General features: G+C 63.8%; 7 protein-coding genes across 7 annotated transcripts; 4 read left to right on the forward strand and 3 right to left on the reverse strand.

Annotated features, from left to right (window-relative positions):
• Window positions 1-976: 976 nt before the first annotated feature.
• On the reverse strand, window positions 977-4,927 carry AKL1 (Ark- serine/threonine protein kinase; the record flags this gene model as incomplete). The annotated part of the gene is made up of 6 exons (XM_069354736.1): window positions 977-3,594; window positions 3,628-3,771; window positions 3,819-4,053; window positions 4,089-4,231; window positions 4,270-4,375; window positions 4,427-4,927. The coding sequence occupies 6 exons, from the start codon at window positions 4,925-4,927 to the stop codon at window positions 977-979; spliced, it is 3,747 nt and encodes a 1,248-aa protein (XP_069206807.1).
• Window positions 4,928-6,135: 1,208 nt separating this feature from the next.
• CAR2 (ornithine aminotransferase) lies at window positions 6,136-7,623 on the forward strand (the record flags this gene model as incomplete). Its single annotated transcript, XM_069354737.1, has 4 exons — window positions 6,136-6,230; window positions 6,288-6,389; window positions 6,442-6,476; window positions 6,524-7,623. The coding sequence occupies 4 exons, from the start codon at window positions 6,136-6,138 to the stop codon at window positions 7,621-7,623; spliced, it is 1,332 nt and encodes a 443-aa protein (XP_069206808.1).
• Window positions 7,624-8,095: 472 nt separating this feature from the next.
• On the reverse strand, window positions 8,096-9,199 carry Q8F55_006274 (uncharacterized protein; the record flags this gene model as incomplete). The annotated part of the gene is made up of 11 exons (XM_069354738.1): window positions 8,096-8,147; window positions 8,182-8,229; window positions 8,266-8,369; window positions 8,405-8,445; window positions 8,483-8,562; window positions 8,602-8,786; window positions 8,819-8,876; window positions 8,908-8,993; window positions 9,029-9,052; window positions 9,091-9,150; window positions 9,197-9,199. The coding sequence occupies 11 exons, from the start codon at window positions 9,197-9,199 to the stop codon at window positions 8,096-8,098; spliced, it is 741 nt and encodes a 246-aa protein (XP_069206809.1).
• Window positions 9,200-9,702: 503 nt separating this feature from the next.
• Q8F55_006275 (uncharacterized protein) lies at window positions 9,703-11,527 on the forward strand (the record flags this gene model as incomplete). Its single annotated transcript, XM_069354739.1, has 7 exons — window positions 9,703-10,050; window positions 10,091-10,112; window positions 10,165-10,419; window positions 10,521-10,633; window positions 10,679-11,042; window positions 11,286-11,406; window positions 11,446-11,527. 7 exons carry the CDS (start codon window positions 9,703-9,705, stop codon window positions 11,525-11,527), a joined length of 1,305 nt encoding a protein of 434 aa, XP_069206810.1.
• A 405-nt stretch (window positions 11,528-11,932) lies between these two features.
• Window positions 11,933-13,798, forward strand: Q8F55_006276 (uncharacterized protein; the record flags this gene model as incomplete). Its single annotated transcript, XM_069354740.1, has 7 exons — window positions 11,933-12,076; window positions 12,120-12,283; window positions 12,328-12,335; window positions 12,371-12,478; window positions 12,528-12,624; window positions 12,686-13,337; window positions 13,376-13,798. 7 exons carry the CDS (start codon window positions 11,933-11,935, stop codon window positions 13,796-13,798), a joined length of 1,596 nt encoding a protein of 531 aa, XP_069206811.1.
• Window positions 13,799-13,874: 76 nt separating this feature from the next.
• Window positions 13,875-14,966, reverse strand: yml6 (mitochondrial 54S ribosomal protein uL4m; the record flags this gene model as incomplete). Its single annotated transcript, XM_069354741.1, has 2 exons — window positions 13,875-14,891; window positions 14,928-14,966. The coding sequence occupies 2 exons, from the start codon at window positions 14,964-14,966 to the stop codon at window positions 13,875-13,877; spliced, it is 1,056 nt and encodes a 351-aa protein (XP_069206812.1).
• Window positions 14,967-15,682: 716 nt separating this feature from the next.
• On the forward strand, window positions 15,683-17,106 carry RPS16 (40S ribosomal protein uS9; the record flags this gene model as incomplete). The annotated part of the gene is made up of 4 exons (XM_069354742.1): window positions 15,683-15,693; window positions 16,092-16,098; window positions 16,377-16,492; window positions 16,797-17,106. 4 exons carry the CDS (start codon window positions 15,683-15,685, stop codon window positions 17,104-17,106), a joined length of 444 nt encoding a protein of 147 aa, XP_069206813.1.
• Between the last annotated feature and the right edge of the window lie 332 nt (window positions 17,107-17,438).

Here is a 17,438-nt window from a genome sequence, read left to right on the forward strand (position 1 = left end):
AGTGGAGCGCGTGATGGTGGATTAGATGTCGACTGAGTGGACTCGAGTCGACGTCGACCTGCGTGGGATGGAATGGTTTGCAAGACGAGATTGATTGCGGCGACTGTCGGCGACAATGATGATGACTTTTAATGGGATGTAGGATGTAGGGGGGAAGGCGAAGGGGCGGGGTTGAAGAGGCCAGGCGGACGATGCAGACACGGGCAACTGACTCAAACGCACTATGTCATGGCGCGCGAGACTGAGTCTGGCAGACGGGCAGACGGACTGCGGCTTCACTCAGCGTGCAGCGTCGCCAGCGCCCGGCACCGACAGCAAGCCACACCGTATCGCGCACACACCCACACCCCGCGGGACCAAATCCCCGCCGACGGCCCAAGTCGGCCCTAGGCCGGCATCGAACAATTTCCAGCAACACGACACAGCCAGTCACCGATGCCCGAACCGTCAAAACCAAAGACCCGACCCAGCGTGGCGTGGGTTCCGGCAACAACCACCCACCGCCGCAGCACGCTCGCTTGACCCCGCCCGGCGAGCAGGCGCACGCGCACGCCGAGCCGCACCGCGCCGGTCACCCAGCCCCGCCCGCCCCGTTCCTCGTCGCCCATGAGCATCCATGAGCGCATCACCAATTTCCCGTGCACAGGGTCACAGCTTGCCCACATGTCATGACATGCATTTCCATCGGAAACGGCCTCGCCTCGCCACTTGCTCACGCCCACAGCGCCGCGACCACCAGACACGTCCAGACCTCCGTCGGTCCTCGTCCAAACGTCAGCCAAGCCTTTACTCGTCTCCCTCTGCCTTTACCCCTCTGCCCTTGGGCCCAAAAAAACCAATGCACGCTGGCCTAATCAATCGCCGTTACAACACTGTGCTCGTACGACCCAGCCCGGTTCTAGCCGCCGCGTACCCGGCCGAGCCATATCTCTACAATGCAAATGCCTAGGCAGGACGAGAGAGAAAACACAGCCATCTAGCCCCGTGCGCCACTGGCGCCTGAGCCCGCCGCAGCGCCGTGCTTGCCCTTGACCTCACCCTTGTTCCAGCGCTGAATCAACAGGTTGACAGGCTGCTGCTTCTCGGGGCTCGACGACCGACTCGAGCTGCCACTGCCACGTCGGACAGGCTGTGCTGGAGGTGGAACCGTGCTGCTGCTGCTGCTTCGGGCCCGTGTGCTCTGATCCGGGCTGGTCGAGCCGCCGGCTGCCTTCAGATCGGGTTTCCCGACTCCGGCCGCCGAGCGGGTGACTGGGAACGAACGCCCAGACGACGACTTGGAATACCCATCCACCTGGGGCATGTCGCCATGCTTGACCGCCTGTCGAAGCGAGGGCGGTTTCGGCTGCGTGGCGGGAGGAGGGCGCGCCGATGGCGCCATACCGGTTACCGGAACTGACGCGTCGTCTCGGCTTGCCGGGCCCGCTCCCGGTGCCGACAATACCCTATCAGCGGTGTTGTGGGGGTTGTTGCGCAGCGCCTGAGGCTTGGCAGCGACAGTCGGCGGAGGCTTGTGTGCAAGGCTTGGTTTACGCACAACCCCAGCAGCCGGTCGAGTGTGTCCATGTCCGTTCGCTGCACCAAACTTGTCCTTCTTCGGAGACGATGGACCAGTAGATAACGACTCGTACCGAGAGACCATATCGTTGATGCTGCCTCGTCTCGTGTGGCCATCGTCAGAGGCGTCGGCTGTCGACGCAGATGCGGGCGCATTTGTCGACCCTGCGTACATCGTTTGGGGTCGCGATCGCCCAGACAATTGGAGGCCCGGCGACGGCAGAGGCTGTTCAAACCAAGATCTGCGTCGCGAAACACCAGGAGATTGCGAGCCGTGCTCCTGTGATCCTGTCCGATGCTCGGTTCGGTACGCGTCTTCCGGCACCGCCTCGTCATCGCTTGAGTCTATCTCGAGCGACGAATACGTAGGCTTGTTGGCAGTCGACGGCGGCGATGGCGACGGCGGACGAATGGGAGCGTTCCGGTTGTTGCCGTTCCTCATTGCCTCCAGAGGAGACCACGCTTCAGAGTTGAAGTTGCGTTCCGGCCGGGCGGCAGAGATAGGCGGCAACGTGGCGCGCTGCGCCGCTCCTTCAAGCTTGGTGGGCGTCGCTTCAGTCTTGGTCAAGGTGGGTGCGGGTGTGGGAGCGGTGGAGACGGCGGGACTTGAGCCCGCGGCTGGCTTGGGAGCGACAACGGGGGGAGTGACACCGAAGCGCGACCCGGACATCTTCTGGTTGGAGAGCTGGGGCCGGAGCGAAGGCAGTGTCACCTGGGAGGACCCCTCATCATCACCCATGAAGTCGTTGTTGGCGCGGCGAGCGGGCTCATCCTCGTCGTCGCCTAACAGGTCGAGGTAGTCGGCGGTGGGTGAAGGTGACCCCGAGTCGGCGCCGAGCGGTGGCCGGAGGTTTTGGTCCGCCTTGAACGCCGTACCGGTGACTTGGGTTGACCGCGGGATCGGCTTCATGGTCTCGGGCGACTTGTGCGAGGCACCAAGGTTTCCTCCCGTGAGGTTGGCCTTGACGAGAGACAAGCGCTTGGTGTGGGTAGGCTTCGGCGAGGTCGCCGGCGGAGAGGCCGAGGTCTTCTCGCCTTCAAGATCATCAATGGACGGGAACCGCTGCTCAAAGCTGAGCTCGCTGGCGGGGAGGGGCTTCGGCGAGGGTGGACGGACAACAGGTGATGGGGGTTTCTGAATCGTCGACGGCGACGGCGTCTTGGCCTTGGCGGCGCCGGTGAACGAGTCGCCAAAGCCCGACACACCGGCGGGCAGCGTAGGCGGAGGGGGTTGCCGGGATGCCGAGCCGGAGGTGAAGCTGCCTCCGAAGGAATCGCTGAACTGCCGAGAGCCCGCCGTCGGTGTTCTGGCCGAGCCAAAGGAGTCCCTAAACCCTCCAGGGGTGTTGGCAGTCGCCGGCGACTTGATGGGGGCGCCAAATGCGTCGCCGAAGCCGCCAGGCGAGTGTGTCGCCTTGCTGCTCTTCGAGGGCAGGCCGAAGGCATCGGTGCCAGTCTGCGGCGATGGCGTGTTGCGCTGAGACTTGTCGCCACCAGTGACATTGAGTCTCTGTAAGACAGGCTTGGACGGCATGTAAGAGCTTTGCGGACGGGGCTTGGCTCCGGCGAAGCCTCCCACAGTCCCGTACATGCTCTTGACGGGGCTCGTTGACGGTGCTGGCTTGTCGCCAGTGAGCTGCAGCTTTGGCCTGCCGATCTGCGACGGCGCGGGAGCAGGCGACGTCGCCGTCACTCCCGGAGGCAGCTGGGGCATAGGCGGCAACCGCCCAACCTGCGGCGGCTGGCTCGCTGAGATTGAGTCGCGGTTGGGGCGACCACGTCGTTGCGGGGTGATCGTGCTAGCGAGGGGAGGCTCTGCCGAGGCCGAGCCCGACGTCGCCTTGGCATCGGTAAAGTCGAGAGCGTTGTGCTTGTCTGCCGCCGGCTTTGGCGGTGCCTGTTGGAAGCCAGACGCACGGATATTACGATTAGGTGCGGGATAGTCTATCAGTGGGCGTGTGCCGCTCATTTCGTGGGCGACCTTGAGAACCTCGAATACGGTCGGTCGGCGCGCAGGGTGCTCAACGAGCATGGATGCTGGGGGTTAGCGAGGAACAGCAGGCAACTTACCAATGAGGTGCTGGAGCTTGGGCGAGTAGATGGGGAACTGGGGGAATGTGTACTTTGCATTGACAATGGCAAGGGTGCCATGCTCTTCGAACGGCGTAGTGTAGTAGCAGAGCTTGTAGAGGAGCACACCGAGGGCCCAGACGTCTGCGAGCGGGGTCAGCATCGCCACAAGCGCCAACCCCGATACGCACCACTTGGGAGGCCGACAGCCAAGCCGAGCATCGGCTCGACCATCTCCGGACTGCGGTACTGGAGGGTCGTGTGCTTGTTGAGATCAGCCGCGAGGGCATCGGCCTGGGCTTTAGACGTGGGCGGGTGCGAGGCGGGGAAGGTCGTGGACCCAAAGTCGCAGAGCTTGAACGTCAGCGGCGTTGGTCGTCCAGGCGTCGGCGCCGCGTTGAGGGGATGTGACAGGACGTTTTCGATCTGGCATCAGTGTTGTCCCCCCGGGCCGCACCCACTTTCAAGTCACGATGCAGGAGCGAGGGCGAGCAAGCGTGCATGGCGGCCACGGCCTCGCACACGTCTGTGAAGATGTTGAGGATCTCAATCTCCTTGAGCCTGTCCCGGAGCCGCTTATTCAACAGATCGATGATGCCGCCGCCTGGGCCATCAGCTCGTGTCTCGCGCCCACACACATACCGGAACAAAACTCCATCAGGATAAACACCTCGTGTGTTCCGTTTGGCAGACGGTTGTGTGCCGAGTCGAGAAACTGCACTAGGTGCGGAGATGGCGGGAGTGATTTCTATCCGCGTCAGCTCCCCGGCGCCAACGTGTCAGACAGCCAGCCACGCACCATGACCTCGATCTCCTTGCTCACGTCGGCCCACACGGCCTCGTCCTTGAACGCGATGCGCTTGAGGCAGTGCTCGGTGAAGCCCTTCTCTCCCCACCTGCCTTTGGTCGTGCTCCCCCGGGGCGGGGGGTAGATTGGCTTGTCCGAGCTCGTGAGGTAGACGTGGGCGTATCCGCCCTCGGAGAGATACCGCTCGACGCGGACGACGTTGTTGCCGACCTTTACCATCTGCCCCGGCGGGATCGTCCCCTTGTGTCGTGGTCCGGGCCGCTGCTGCGGAGGCGGCGCCTGCTGTGGGGGCTGCTGGGCAAACCCACCGCCATACGCCGCGGGAGGCCGGTAGCCTGCCGGCTGCGGTGCGTACTGCTGGGGCGGGCTCATGACCACGCCCGGCGGCGCGTACATGCCCTGCGCGGCTGGGACGTATCCCGCCGGACCGGGGGGGACGGGGTAGTTGACCGGAGGTGCGCCATATCCTGGTGCATGTCCCGAGGCGTACATCGCTCCGTCGTCGTCGACCTGTGGTGGGCCCGAGCAGCGCACGGGACGGAGGTTGACGAGGCTGGTGACGGTGTCGGAGGAAGGGGGTGCGCTAAGGCGTGGAGTGTGTCCGCGCGCTTATGCAGTGAGATGGTGTGCAAGAGCAGAAAGATGCGGTGGGTTGTGTGATGGTAGTGAGTGCTTTGAGATTTGTGATGGTGTGCTGCGGTCTGGGTTGGGTTGAGATGTTGGAGCCAGCCAAGAGATGGAGCCAAGACCAAGTGACGGCGCGGCACACACCACCGCATGCAACCCGCAATGTTTGCTGCACGCTGGCAATGCCAGCCTGCCTGCCTGCCTCAAACTGCGCAATCACTCGCCCGCGCCGCGCGTGTGCGCACCGCACCGTCAGTCCATCCGAGTGACGACGCCGCCGAGCCGCATGCCGCGTTGAGTACGATGGGAGGGGACCCCACGTGGCTTATGACGTGGACTAGTGTATCAGTGGACGGCACTGGATGACGTAACGGCGAGGAAGAGTAGGATACCGCACCGGAATCGTTGTTTCGTGACTGATTGCAAGCAGCGCGCATGCATGACAAGACAAGTAGATAAGGACATGGAGCGGAAGGCCGAGTCGGGGGTAGTCTGTGTGGGCGGTGGTGTTGGCATGAGCGGGTAGGAAGCATGCCGTGCCCAGGTGTCCTCCCAGCCGGCGGCTTGCACTGGGCCCCGGACCCCCCAGGCTTATCGCTCGCCCCGCCGTGGGCGCGCTCACCAAAAGTCTCAAGCAAAGAAAGCAACGCAGCAGTGCCGACGGGTGGTATACGCGCGCCTGGCATGCTCCTGCCGGCCTCGGACGCCGGTCACGCCGAAGCCACGCCGCCGCACGCGCGCGCCGCTGGCCTCTGTGCACCCTCCGTGGTATCGGACCCTCGCTTATGACGCGGCTGCTTCGGATCTTGGAGCACCTGGGGTTTTCTTCCGCCAGGTGCCGTTTTCACTGATCCCCCGCCTGGGTGGGCTGTGGCCGTGTGACACAGGGCACGCGCGGATACAGCGCTTATACGCCTCTTGATACGCGCCGACCGACCGACCGACGACTGGCTTGGCCTGCGTGCCGCGAGTTTACTCTGCGGCGGCGCTCCACGTCTGCCGTCCTTATAAAACGCAACAGAGAAACATTCAACGCCCACTCCCCATTCATTCACTACTGCAGAAAATACACAATGGCCCCCATCGCTACCCCCGCCACCCAGACCGGCCCCTCCAAGGCCAAGTTCTCCACCCAGGAGATCATGAACCTCGAGTCCGAGTACTCTGCGTGAGTGGCGCGTCGCCAGCCGGCCAGCCTGCTCGAGGAAGGTAGCTGACCCAGCAGCCACAACTACCACCCGCTCCCTGTCGTCTTTGAGCGCGGAGAGGGCGCCCACGTCTGGGACCCCGAGGGAAACGAGTACCTCGACTTCCTTGCCGCCTACTCGTGAGTCACTGCTACCTTCGCCGCACTTTGCCGGTATCTGACCTGCCCAAAGCGCCGTCAACCAGGGCCACTGCCACCCCGAGATCCGTGAGTAGCCCGTGGTTCTCGTGTGTACCCGCGCTTACACCCCGCAGTCAAGACGCTCGTCACCCAGGCGTCCAAGCTCACGCTCTCGTCGCGCGCGTTCTACTCGACCGGCCTCGGCCCCTTCGCTGAGAAGGTGACCAAGATGTTCGGCTACGAGATGGTTCTGCCCATGAACACTGGTGCCGAGGCCGTCGAGACGGCCATCAAGCTCGCCCGCAAGTGGGGATACGAGAAGAAGGGCATCCCAGAGGGCAAGGCCAAGGTGCTCTCGGTCGACGGCAACTTCCACGGCCGCACGATCGGCATCATCTCCATGTCGACTGACCCCGAGTCGCGCAACGGCTTCGGCCCCTTCCTTGACAACGTCGGCCCCGTCGTCGACTCCAAGGTCATCCGCTACAACCACGCCGAGGACCTCGAGGCCGCGCTCGAGAAGTACGGCAACGAGGTCGCCGCGTTCCTCGTCGAGCCCATCCAGGGCGAGGCCGGCATCTTTGTCCCCGACGACGGCTACCTCGCCAAGGTTGCCGAGATCTGCAAGAAGCACAACGTCCTCTTCATCTGCGACGAGATCCAGACGGGTCTCTGCCGCACCGGCAAGATGCTCTGCCACGAGTGGGACGGCGTCCGCCCCGACATGGTCATCCTCGGCAAGGCTCTGTCGGGCGGCATGTACCCCGTGTCTTGCGTGCTCGCCGACAAGGAGATCATGCTCACGATCAAGCCTGGAGAGCACGGCTCGACGTACGGCGGCAACCCGCTCGGCTGCGCCGTCGCCATGACTGCGCTCGACGTGCTCGTCAACGAGGACCTCGCTGCCCGCTCGCAGCGCCTCGGCGAGATCTTCCGCCAGGGCGTCAAGGACCTCAACTCGCCCTTCGTCAAGACGATCCGCGGCCGCGGCCTCTTCAACGGCGTCGTCATTGACGAGACCAAGTCGACCAAGGGCCGCACCGCGTGGCAGCTCTGCCTGCTCATGAAGAGCAAGGGCCTGCTCGCCAAGCCCACCCACGTCAACATTATCCGCTTCGCCCCTCCCCTCGTTATTTCCGAGGAGGACGTCCGCAAGGCCGTCAAGATCATCGGCGAGTCGCTCGAGGAGCTCGACACGCTCGACGTCATCCCCGGTGACGAGGAGCACCACTAAACGCGCACCGCGTGTGTAGAGGGCTGGCACCGCCGCCCATGTACTAGTACGGGACAGGACTTCACTGTAGTAGTACCCCATCGCATTGTTTCATGAACCATTTATTAGGAGACGGTCTTGGCGCGGTGGGGATAGTGGATACGCGCGGGTACGGCGGTGCGAGGTGTCAGGGTGGCGGTTGGGCAAGGGTCGCTCGCTATCTTCGAGCCGGGTGGGCCGGTGAGCGGCGGATCGGGGGGGAAGAGGAGCCGATGTTCTCCGCGTAGGCTGGCGCGGAGCAACCCCGTGGTTGCCATCCATCTCTGCAGCTGCAACACGTCGTTAGTGGCACCGACTCAGTGCCACGGCCGACCCTCTTGGGGGCGCACTCCTGTACCATCAACAGCGCTACGGTTATCACATTACAGACAACAGTTTCCCCGCCATGTATGTACACCATCGGTGCGGGGAAATGCTACAAAGCATATTGTGACTAGTCGTAACCGCGGTACCGCTTCTTCCAGTTGATGCCTCGGTAGTAACTCCTGCCTGTCAGCGTGCCAACACACCACGACTCACGAGGTGTCCCGCTCGCGGCTGACGCCCGCCAGCTCGGCGAGGTTAATGCTGTGTGTCAGGTGGGGGCCTGTATCGGGCACCTACTATCCGCCCGAGGAGTACTCCACGCCCGCAGCCGCGTTCGGCGCGGGCGCGGTCTGCCACTTGCTCCGGCACCACACGCAGGAGACGGGTGTGGACTTTGATTTCTGGCGGGTTAGTGGGCCCTGAAGGAAGCACCCACGGCAGTTTGCGACCACATGGCGAAACACTGCGCGTGGAGGGCTGTGGGTCAGTTGCTGTGGCAGGGTGGACAACTTACGCTTGCCGCACCCGCCCTCGGAGAGGTCAAATACCAGCCCTCCTGCGTCGTGTTCCGCTGCCGTCATCTCCTCAAAGCACCTGGTGGGTGAGCGATGTAGGTGGCAGCCGGTCACCCACACAGGACAGTCCTCCCCGATCGAGTTGAGACGCTTGCCGTTTTCCTCCGCCGTGGTCTCCTGCGTCTCGTCTTCCTCCACTTCCACGCCTGAGGCCTTAAGGAAGGCGGTGCGGACTTTCGACGAGACGCTGACACCGGATGTGGAAGGTGCAGCGTCCATCACGGCGCGGAGCTCGCTCCGCTGCTGGGTCAGAGGAGCGGCGTCCGGCAACCCACAAGAAGAGCGCGCTGGTACCACACCGCGCTCGACACGTCCACCTTGAGGACCTTCAAGCTTCTGTCAGCGTGCCCTACCGGAGGCATACAAAATGAAGATGATGTGCTTGCATGGCGCGTTGCCCTTTGCAAAGTCGGGACAGTCGCAGCTGGGCAGCTGGGCGATCTCAACAGTCTGGTGGGTTAGTGGCAAGCCTTCTCCTCACCCACATAAACGTTGCCTGTCGAGCCGAGCTGGTAGATGAGCACAATTTCCCAGCTGAGCTACCTACGACTTTGAAGACGGACGACAGGTCGTGCTGCGAGCTTGTGTCCTGTCGATCAATCATGAACTGGACTGTCAGCTGTTGCTCTGTACTCAAAGCTAAGTTAACATACCATGCGCTGCGAGATGACGCGTTGCACTGGCATCAGCTTCAATCCAGGCGACCAGCTCACTCCGTTGGGTGATCGCGGCGGGACACCTGGGGGTCAGCACAGCGTGGATTATGACATACTTTGCACGTTCCCTCAACGCCCGCTTCTCTTCGCGCTCCGCTTGAGACGGTGCGGACGAGCTCTCCGCATCCTTCGCTGCAGTCCGTCGCCTCTTGGCTGGCGACGCCATGTCTTTGCCTGGTGCCATCAAGAATGAAGTGTGCAAGAAGAGTGGATGAATGGGAGAATGGAGAATGAATGTTGCGTTGAATGTTGTTTTGGTTGACTGGATTGCGCCAGACGCGCGCGTCATGGCTGGCTCGAGTCGCGTGCACGGGCCCTGAATCACTCATTTAGCCTTCCTCGTTCCGAACCATCTTCCTTCCCTCGTCCACTCCTCATCTCTCGCCATCAACAAGCCGAGCAAGTCCCAGCTCCCCTCTTAGCTACCCACCCTCTCTACCACCATGACAAGCAGCAGCATGAGACGCCACTCGGGGCTTCCGACTCAGCGCGAGCGCGACTCCACCAAGGCTTACCGCAACGCGCTCACCGAAGCCGCCACTGAGCAGCCTGACGCGGCCATGCCCCCGCCGCTCCTCCCCCCCGCCAAGAACCTCAAAACCCACTCGAACGCTGACAATCTCACCGCTGCTGACCGGGTCCGCGACTTACTTTCCAATAACGAGGATGAGAGCAGCGTTGTGTGGCGTCCCTCCAAGCCGCGCCTTCCCCCAGGCCCCCTCGGCACAAGTCACCCCTGGTCGCCTTCCTCGCCCTACCTCTCCATTAGTAGTTCCAGCGAGAAGGATATGGTGAGATGGTCGAGTGCTCCATGGCGCTGACATTTTTCAGAGCCACAGCGAGTCTTCTGACGGTGGGTCAGCTCCCTCCATCCCTCCTCGCTGGCTAGGTAGCTGACACCCCAGCCGAGGAAGAGACCCCCAGTTCTCCTGCCCCGACCACGGCGCTCTTCCACAAGACAGGATGTGATATTACACTCCCCCAGTTCGCGGGCGACACGTTCTTCCCTCATATCCCGCGCCTTGCGCTCGACCCCACCCTGCCCAACATGGCCGCAGAGCACCCTGCTCGCGTCTGGAACGTCCTCCTCCACTCGCTTCCGCCTGACCTCCAGCCCATGGTTCAGTGGGAGTACGAGGAGGTGACACTTCTGGGGCATGGTGAGGCTGAAAAAGTGTGGACGGCTAACAGCCTTCAAACGAGGTCGAGTTTATCGCCCACCTCACGCTCATCCTCCCTCCGTCCCACCCAGTCATTACAGCCCACAGGCTGTTCAAGGTCCTCCCTGCCGACCGTTACTCGCCCGAGTATCGCAAGGTCGTGCGGCTGATCGACGGGTCGAAGACGTGGTCAGGCGCACCACAGAAACTCAAGGTGGGTGCTGCGACACCGTACCAATACCCAGACTGACTCGTCCAGGTCGACGCTCAGAATCACGCCCTCGCCGCGTGTATTGCGGACGATGCGCTCACGTGGATCTACTCGCCGAACGTGGCGCCCGCTGCCGAGGACGGGTACAACTCTGACGGTGACAGCGTTCGCGAGGTCATTGAGAACCCTGACATGATCGACGTCGAAGACGACTCGATGATGGAGCTTGTGAGAGGTGAAGAGTCGGGCGAGATCAGTAAGGGTGATAGCGCTCTTCCCGGTTCCCACTCGTCGCCGGCTGTGTCCCGCACAATGCTGCCCCGGCACCGTACGAACTACCTCCAACAGGCTTCTCTGTTCCAGCAGAGAGTGGTCAACGCTACGACTGCGCCCGTCCAGGGCCCGGAAGACGGTCAGCTGAGCTTCTATTGTAGTTGCGCATCGACTGACGAGCAAAGTGACACAGATCAACAACTACTCCAGGACTGGCGGGGCTGGTGGCGGATTCCGCCTCGCCGGCCCGCGGGCGCCGAGTGTGCCGCCGCCGGCCGCCTCAGCCACTCGCACATCCGAGACGTTGGCGGAAGGCAAACAGCCCGACTGGCAGGCTCATCTCGAGAGTGGGTAATTGGTTCCTTGAGTTCTTACCCATCAGACTTCTGCCACTCGTCTGGCCTCCCGCCGCCCAAGTACACGCAGCTTATTCTCAAGAACCCCGGCCAAGTCACCAGCTTCATCGGCCAGGTCACGGTCGACGACGAGCTCTTCACTGGAGGGTACGTGCGAGCTGACCCCTGTGGGTAACCACACCCTAGCGTTCCGGCCGCGAGCCTGAAAGACGCCCGGCAGCAGGTGGCGTGGATGGTGTTCACGGGCCACTTTGGTCAGCGCCCGTGAGCGTCGCTGCGCATGTGGCAGTGGTGTTCAGCGCTATGCACGCCCGCATCCAGTTCATCTCCATCGCACTTCCCATACGATAGCTCGTCCCAAGCATGTAAAGCAGTGTCAACGCGCAAGCGGGGTGGGGCGGAGCAGCGCCTCGTACGAGCGAGGCATCGGCGCCTCCGCGTGGTGGGTGGCGGGTGCCTGATTTCTTGGCGGGCGAGGGTGACGTCGGCGCTGTTTTTGAACGGACGAACGGACGACTACGAGTTCGGGCTCGGCTCGGCAGCAACGACCTACATCGTCCTTGGCTCCAGGCTTCTATCAATCGCACAATCGATCAATCTCAATCTCCACCCTTCGTCTATCAGCCCAGCCGACGACACCGACGACATCTTCATACACAGGCACGCCGGCACCATGGCCGACGCGACGCCCACCACCATCGAGAGCGTGCTGGCGAGCGTGACTTCCAGCGCGCTCGAGGCCATCGCCACTGCGATGGAGACGCCGGCACCAACACCAGCAAGCGACGACGACGTCCCCGAGGGCAACTATGTGCTAGTGGGTACCCACGCTCTCACCCGCCTGCTGACCGCACCACCAGAACACGTTCATCGGCCTGTTCATCGTCCTCGGCGCGTCAGTGCTCAACGCGCTCGGCCTCAACCTTACCAAACTCGACCACCTGCAGCAGCAGGGCATCCCGAAGCGGCAGCGCAAGAAGGAGTACCTGCGCGGGCTGTGGCTCGCAGGCATGGGCATCTACATGTAAGCCGGCGCGTTGGTACCCCGCTGACAATAGCGCATCGCAGATATGTTGGTTGACCGCCGCACGCCCCCACTGACACGTCACAGTCGGGTCTCCCCTGGCGCTGCGCTACCTCCGCCCGGACTGGGTCGCGCCGCTGGGCGCCAGCTCGCTCGTGTTCAACTTTCTGTTTGCGCGCTGGATGGTCGGGACGCGTGGGTGCGCCGCCGTGGGACGCGCTAATGGCAGCCGTGACGACGTCAGATATCCGCGGCACGGCGCTGATCGTGTTTGGCGTGATCCTCATCGTGGTCTTCTCGAGCATCAACCACGGGCTCAAGCAGGAGCTGAGCGTGGGCGAGTGAGTGGCGTGGGGCAGACCGAGCTTGCCGCGGGGCACTGTGGCCGAGTTGACGCGCCAGACTCAACACGCTGTGGGCCAGAGGCTCGTGGCTCGCCTACTTCATCTTCCTCATCGCGTTCATCTTCGCGACGTACGTCGTCGCCGACCTGCTCGGCAAGGTGTCGCGCTCGCGCGCGTCCTTCTCCCCGCTCCCGTCCCCCAGCGTCGGGCTCGGCGTGCTGCCGGGCTCGCGGGCGCCGGCGCCGGCCAACCCCGTCGTGCGGGCGTACCGCTCCGCCAAGGCCAAGTGGCGTGCGTGGGACGGCTTCTGGCTCGGGCACCTCGAGCGCTTCCTGGCGCGGACAGACGACTCCAAGGTGCTGTGGTTTGAGGGCATCGGGTGGGCGGTAGCCGGCGGCTCGTTGGCCGGCCTCTGCCTCGTCTTCACAAAGGCCGTCGTCAAGATCTTCTGGAGACCCGGCCACCCCCTCGTCCACTTCACGCCGCTCCTCACGCTCGTGCTCCTCATTGTCACGGCCGTGCTGCAGATCATCTGCCTGAACAAGGCGCTCCAGTGCGCCGACACGGTCGTGGTCGTGCCGCTCTTCTACGCGGGATACACCGTCTTCGGGTTCATCAACGCGCTCATCTTCTACAACCAGTCGGGGCAGTATGCGCGCTGGGTGCTGGTGGCTGTGTTCCTGTCGATGGGCGTGCTGATTGGCGGTGTGGTGAGTTGGAAGGCGACGCGGATCAACTGACACCCCAGGTGCTTCTCTCGACCAAGGAGGTGGCAGAAGAGCCAGGGCACACCGTCACGACGTCACCGCCCGAGCCGAACCTTCGCCTCCGGCCGCGCGACCACGTGTCAGCGGACGGGACGAGCTCGGCCGTGCTCCCGAAGGAGGGGCAGGAGGACGCGCCGCCCGCCGAGGAGGTGCTGTGGGAGGTCGGCAGCGTCAGCGACGACGGCGGCGAGGACAACGAGCACGAGCAGAAGGGTGTGGGCGGCACCAAGGGGAGTAAGGGCGAGCGCGGTGGTCTGCTGCTCGACGAAGACGACGACGACGACGAGGGCCACGCGCACCGGCCATCGACGACGACGCTGCCCGAGGACGATAGAGACGAGGAGGACGAGGCCGAGCAGTTTGGCGCGTTCGTCGCGCCGAGCAGCAGCAGTAGATTGCCATAGCGCTAGATGCTATAATGTGTACACTCGCCTTTTACCATGATGTGTGCATGCAAGTGGGAACCAAAACTACCAACCCCTAAGCCTTGGCCTGGGCCGCAACGGCCTGGGCGATCTGCTCCTCGTCAAGCTCGACGCCCTCGAACTCGGGCTCGAACTCAAACTCGAGGCTGTCGCCCGAGAGGGCGTCGACGGCGCCGGCCTCGAGCACGAGCCAGCGGTACTTGAGGATGTCGTACGCGACCACCTCGTCGGTGGGGAGCATCTCCACACCGGGGATGTTGCGGACGGTGCGCCAGAACTCGAACACCTCGTCCTCTGGCTTGAACGGCGCGTGGAGGAACAGGATGCTAATGTTGTCGCCCGGGCCAAAGCGCAGCGTCTCACGGTCGTCGGCGAGCGCGCGGCGCGCGGCATTCGTGCCGGGCCACTCGCCCTCGTTGAGGTTCTCGACCACGCGGAGCAGCCCCCCAGCGAGCTTGGAGCTCAGAGCGGTCCGCAGGCCGAGCTCGCGCACCTTCCTCGGCAGGTCCTGCGCGTGGTCGCGGTTGTGGAGCGGGAAGATGGGCGCGCCGCCGCGGCGCGTGCCGCTCGAGCGGTCGCCGACACGCGCCTTTCCGCTTCCCTTCTGGGGCCGGATCTTCTTGCCGCTATACGCGACGGTCGCGCGCGTCTTGGTGTGCTGCGTGCCCTGGCGCAAAGTGGAGAGGTACCACACGACGTTGCGGTGCAGGATGTCCTGGCGGATGCGGCGGCCGAACACCTCGGCCGGGAGGGAGACGGCGGCGCCGGGCAGGCCGGCCGTCGGCGTACCGGTCGCCAGCGAGGAGAGCGGGTGCGTGATCGGCTCGTATGGGTCGAGCGGGGGCTCGTGGAGCACCTGCCCGCGGCTGAGGAGCGAGAGCGCGACCTGGCGCTTGGCCGACGTCAGGTCCTCGAAGCCCAGGTTCTGCGGCAGCGCGTTGGACTCGGCGGCGTGGGTGTGCGACGCGGCGGCGGGTGTTGGGGCCGCGGGGGTCGGCGCGGCGGCGTCGCTCGACGCAGCGCGCAGGCTGCTCGGCCCGGCGACGGGCGCGCGCGAGAGGGGGCGGAGCGCCTGCATGTCAGCGGCGTGCCCTGCGCACATACCCACGCTGCTCAGTCTTGGCGCGAGGCGGGCGGCGGCCTTCATCGTCGTTGGTGTCGGCTTGCGGCGTGGTGGTGTCGTCGATGTCGTTTATCGAGCCGACAAGTTCAACTTTCAGAAGACGAGTGGTTCCGGAGGCCGCGGGAGTATTGCCACGTGCGTTGCCGTTCCTGGTGGTGGAGGTGAGCGGAGGAGGTGAGCGCGACGACTGGTCGTGTGCGGGGATCAAGGTATGCATGGGATCTGGGCTGACGGCCTGGGGGGAGCTTGGAGGGGCACATGCATGGTACTGGGGTTGCTTGGGTATAGGTGGTCAGTACGAGGAAGGGTTTGTTGCAGCCGGCCAGACAGTCCGAGTGTGTTGGTGGCCGAGCCGGCCCAGGCCACCCTGCCACCTGCGGCTGCCAGCCGACCGCGGCGCGGCTTGACCGAGAACAGCGCATCGGCTCGCCCGCTGCACGACCGGAGTTGGTGGTGCAGCTGTCGGCCATCGCCTGCTCCTCCTCGCTCGGACCTTCCGCGGCAGCGGCTCCCGTCGCCGAGCACCGGCTCACAGGTAGTGCTCTCTCGCAACACGCCACGGGAGCCCTAACCCGCGTCAAGGCTTGCGTGGTCTGAGAACAGAGGTTTCGTGCTCTGGCTTGGTGCGGCGCGGACAGTGCCAGTGCTATGAGTTCCGAGCTCAGGCTGGTGCAAGAGTCGACGGTGCAATGTCTTCGCAGCGTCTTCTGCAGATCTGCCGGTGACACTGGATTCTGGGCATGGCCTCATTGTAAGACCTGGAGCAGAGTGCGCGTCGGCATGTCATGCTTGACTTGTTCGTTGCAACGAGTCGTTGCAGCAGCGACGATGAAAGGCGAGCGTCGCGCGTCGAGCAGAACTCACGAGGGTTACTTTAAATCGCAAAAGTCGGCGATCGGCCTTAACGCACGTGGAAACCACGTTCCGCCACAGCGGAATTTCACGGGGCGCCGAAATACCCCCGTTCACCCAGCGCGCACTTTCGTCTCTGGCTGAGGAGGCTGCACTCCTGGCTGGCGGCTCGCGGCCAGACACCCAGGGTGCACTGTGCGGTCACGCTCGCGCTCGCTCCTGCCGCCCGCCTCGCTGCTGCTGCTGCCTGCTCGCTGACCTTCACGCTCACGACTGCAATCTTGACAGTCTCCACAGCAAGATCGTGAGTGTTAACGACGGCAGCGCGACGCACCCCGACACACGCGCCGGACAAGGACACCGAGGACAGTGCTGACGCTTGCGCTCGCCATTATTGCCATCTTGCCCGATCTCCAACTTTTGCCGTTGCTCTCGTGCAAATCGGTGTCGACGACGACTTGACCCCATCCCCTCGACTTTGAACGACACGTTCTCTCCCTCTCTCCCACTCGCCCACTCGCCCATCCCCCGGCCTTTGCACCTCCTGATCGCCTCGCCCCCGCGCCGCGCACCACACAACAGAAAATGTCGGCCGTCCAGACCTTCGGCAAGAAGAAGACTGCCACCGCCGTGGCTCACGTCACCCCCGGCCGCGGCCTCATCCGCCTCAACGGCGCCCCCATCTCGCTCGTCGAGCCGTGAGTGTCATTCGGTGGATTGGAGCAAGGTTGGGTCGGGACTGGAGCAGATTGGAGGTTTGCTGGAAATTTGCTGGTGGCGTTGGGCCAGCTGGAGGGAGCTGAGGGAGAAGGCTATGCGCTGCGTCACCGCGACGACTGCGCTACAGGTTCAGCGTGCAGGTGTGCGTGCGCGCAGAGCAGATCTCAAGGGCGATGTCGAGGAGGCCGACGCGAGGTGCCAGTCGCCCAGTCGGCCAGCAGGTCCAACCCAACCACTGCCCAACCACCGCACCATCACCGCATCCACTAACAACCCCCGCAGCGCTCTCCTTCGCTACAAGGTCTACGAGCCCGTCCTCGTTGTCGGCTCGGAGAAGCTTGCCAACATCGACATCCGCCTCCGCGTCAAGGGTGGTGGACACGTCTCGCAGCTCTACGCCCTCCGCCAGGCTATCGCCAAGGGTGTTGTCGCCTTCTACGCCAAGAACGAGGACGCCGCCTCGGCCCTTGAGCTCAAGAAGACGCTGATTGCCTACGACCGTACTCTCCTCGTCGCCGACCCCCGTCGCGCCGAGCCCAAGAAGTTCGGTGGTCGCGGTGCCCGTGCTCGCCGCCAGAAGTCGTACCGTTAATCGACTCGCCCGGATGGTTGTCTCCATGTGGAGCCTGTTTGCACAGGTCGTGGCAGGCTGCTGGGGGACGGCGAGTGTTCGCAGCATTGGGGTATGTATATCATGACCACAGTACCGTTTTGCATCTGGTTTCGGCAAGCCTGGGTGGGGTAGAGTGGGGAAGGTGGGAGCAGTGCCACGCCACAGTCGTGGTGACTCGAGGCAGCCGCGTGGCGAGCGAGTGGACTTTGCTTCTGGCTGCAACATGACACGCGGACCACGGATGGAGCAGCAGGGGTTGGTGGATGAGGCGCGTCTGTTGGAGCAAGATGGCGGTGGGTGGTCTGTGCGCG

Source organism: Vanrija albida (genome assembly GCF_041260175.1).
Source record: "Vanrija albida strain AlHP1 chromosome Unknown contig_5, whole genome shotgun sequence".
Lineage (NCBI taxonomy): Eukaryota > Fungi > Basidiomycota > Tremellomycetes > Trichosporonales > Trichosporonaceae > Vanrija > Vanrija albida.